At 35.7% G+C, this 3,248-nt stretch overlaps 1 protein-coding gene across 1 annotated transcript; it reads right to left on the bottom strand.

Moving 5' to 3' along the window:
- Nucleotides 1–1,918: 1,918 nt before the first annotated feature.
- Nucleotides 1,919–2,916, bottom strand: HSPB3 (heat shock protein family B (small) member 3). The gene has a single exon (XM_027910357.1). The coding sequence runs from the start codon at nucleotides 2,621–2,623 to the stop codon at nucleotides 2,174–2,176; it is 450 nt and encodes a 149-aa protein (XP_027766158.1). The 5' UTR covers nucleotides 2,624–2,916; the 3' UTR covers nucleotides 1,919–2,173.
- Nucleotides 2,917–3,248: the final 332 nt, after the last annotated feature.

Here is a 3,248-nt window from a genome sequence, read left to right on the forward strand (position 1 = left end):
GGCTATGAATATCATTGCAATCATTTTAGAACTACTTTCTCATCTCTAGGGCTATGAATGTCATTGCAATCATAACTAGAATCATTTTTTATAATGACCTGTAAGTTTAAGTGGTAAAATTTACACAATCCTCCATAAACAAAAATTACCAAAGCAGATTGCTAACTTTTGATCCTGAACTCTATCCCAACAGTTGTGCCGCAAGGTGATGTGAAAACCATAGGTTTAAACTTGTTAGGCTTTTATAAAACTGGCCTGGAAAGTTTAAATCCAGGCCTGTATCTAAAATTCAATTCAATTGATGTTACATCTTCTACCAGGTTCCCGGCTGATGAGGCTTCTTGACCTAGAAATCTACATCTGATTTGCTAGTGAGATCTTAAACCAATACACAAATCAATCACAGGCATTATGAGGGAAAAGTGTGGGTTGAGTGGAAATGTAGGGACTCATGTTTTATATTTGGTTTAGTTTGTTAGAAAACATTATGTTCTTGACTCCTGGTCAATTAAAAACATAAAATAATGGAACATGATGGAAATTTACAATTCAGACCTTATTCTGTATTTCTTGTAGAAATTTCCTGTGAGTTTTAGAACAAATAATAAATAAAATATCAGAATTGTACTACCCACTTTTCTAAAATCAATTGCTTCAAATATCTTCAAGTCTAAACAACCATGACGCAATAACTCTAATAAATGGGCATGTGCAAACGTACAAACTTAGAACTTTCATTTAAACTAAAGAACTCTTTGGCTTCAGCTAGCAAGTGCCTGGGTTTTGTTAATCAGATTCTTCTTGTATTCTTAAAATTGTATTTGTAGTCAGTTTCATTTGAATATGTTTTTGATTTGTCCAAACAGCAGATGGATATGATAGAGTCTTTATTTAACTTGGCACTTTCCATTCCACATTCCTTTACTATTCATAGCACAGCAGTCATACCCATCTCCAGTAGACATAAAAGGAGGTAGTTCAACTTGCAGCTGCAGTTCCCCTCAGATGTGTGAGTATTTACAAACTCACAGCATTATTTATTTTTAATGCTGAGAAGACCAGGTACTAGATATAGTGGGTGGATATTTTTTCATCTCTGCCACTCTCATGAAATGTGAGATACTGAAAAACAGAAACTAAACCTGTGTCTGTAGTAAAAAGAATCCCTGCACTTGAAATTAGATTCATGGAGAGCCCACGTTCTTAGGGAGAGAGTGGGACTATACGTAGGCAGAAAAATTTGCTCTTGAAGAGAGAATTGTGGAATCTCAGCCTAAATTGTCAAGCAACATGAAGAACAAAATACTCATCTGATTGAACAACAAGACTACCTAAAGTGCGTAAGAATAAAGGCATTTATTACCAGGGTTTCACAAAGAAGAACTTGATCCTCTAGAGCATTTGTAAGCAAAATTTTTTTTCTTCAGTTGATAACATAGTGGAATATGTTAAACAAAACCAATTTTCTAAAATGTCTTTAAATGTTTTCTTTGAAATTAATGTCTTTGACAGAAAGTATAATTTCTACTTACTGTGCTTTCAAGAAAATATAGTCAGTGATTATTCTTTTTTCTTATAGTTTCAAATATGCAACACACTTCCAAAAAATAATCTCTCAAGACTTACTTTGGTATACAAGCTTGAACTGTGGAAATGCAGATTTTTTTCTCAGTAGTATTTTTCAGTTTGTGTGCTTTTCCAAAGGGAAGAATTTAATTTCAAAAATTAGAAAGCACATTTTTTGGTACATAAATTAAATTTCTATAACTTTTCTATTCCCACAACTCAAAACTAATGTATAACTTGTCTATTGCTTCTTTAATGTTTATGACTTTGAATGACAAATGCTTATTTCTTTAGAAATACAACTTCTCCTACTTAACTTTTATTTTTTAATGTATTATAAAATAGATTTTTTTTCTCCTACTGAGACTAACCTAAGTTTGCTACTGTTCAAAAAGCTTGGCTTTCCAGCATATATGTAGCTGAAAGTAAGCAGTCTAACATTCACATCAAACAATAAACTCAGCAAACCAAAAAACATATGCAAAGGTTTTTCTTTACTGTAATATAAATACAGCCACATGCTTACCACAATCTACAGCATTGCATAACTGATATTACTGTGTTGCATTAAGCATGATTTATCTCACCAATAACTATAGAAAAGGTTCTAATTCTTTCCCACCGAGTTCTTCATTTCAACAACCAAAATGCCATCATGGCAGAAAAGTGCAGACAAGTCTTTGTTCTCTACCCCATCAGGTAATTTGTACTGTCTGGTAAAGCTTCTGGATATGAAACCATGTTCATCCATCCTGGGTCCATGCTGAGCTTTAATCAGGAGCCAGCCTTCAAAAGTCTGAATAATGATATCTTCAGGGCGGAACTGCACAACGTCCAGCAAGACCTGGAAGCGTGTGTTTTCTTCCTCCTGGCCACTCTTCCCTGCCCCAGCCGTGCTTTCCGTGGTGCACCTTTGGTTGCTCAGTGCTGCTGTAGCAGGGCCTGGCAAAGCATATAAAAGGTGGTTCAGTTTGTGTGCTTCCAGCTCTTGGTCAGCAAACTGCTCCTGGTAGCGTACAGGAGTTTCCACCCAGTGTCTTGTAACAGCTTCTGCCATGGCTGAGGCAGAAAGATCAGCTGCTACTCCTGCTGCTCTGGGGAAGCTGCAAAGTCAGAGTGAGCCCTTCCTGGCCGTATGTCTCACCCACAGACTAGTCTATCAGTGATGTTGCCTTTCACTTTTAGAACAGGCAGAGCTTAACATTTAATACAGCGCCCTGTGCTCCAGTGCTAGGAGACTTGTTTCGTCTTTTATCCACTAACAATAGAACACTATTTATAGTGCTGACGTCTTGAGTGGCTTCAACACATGCACAGCTTTCATGCATGAGTAGTAAAAGCAAAATTTTAATGCACCTCAGATTATTGCAATATTGTGCTGTCTATCATTATAAATAATGAGCACAAAAATAACACAAAATATTTTTTAATTTAAATGGAAGTTTAATAATTCTGTTTTTCGAAGGAACATGTCGGTAAATACAACCTGTATTTCTTCTAATAGATATACAGAGTTACTGAGGGAAGAGATTTAATTAACAGAAGAAATGGATAACATTTCAGGTTATGTAAACTGTAAATTTATCAAATGCATTGGACATTGTTGCAGAAGTTGTGCATAGGTGAATTTGTGGTTAACCATGCTATTGGTGGAAGGAGGGAACCATAACCATAACTACCCA

Source organism: Empidonax traillii, unplaced genomic scaffold (genome assembly GCF_003031625.1).
Source record: "Empidonax traillii isolate 1590-97213 ecotype Southwest subspecies unplaced genomic scaffold, ASM303162v1 scaffold29:size1973556, whole genome shotgun sequence".
Taxonomy (NCBI): domain Eukaryota; kingdom Metazoa; phylum Chordata; class Aves; order Passeriformes; family Tyrannidae; genus Empidonax; species Empidonax traillii.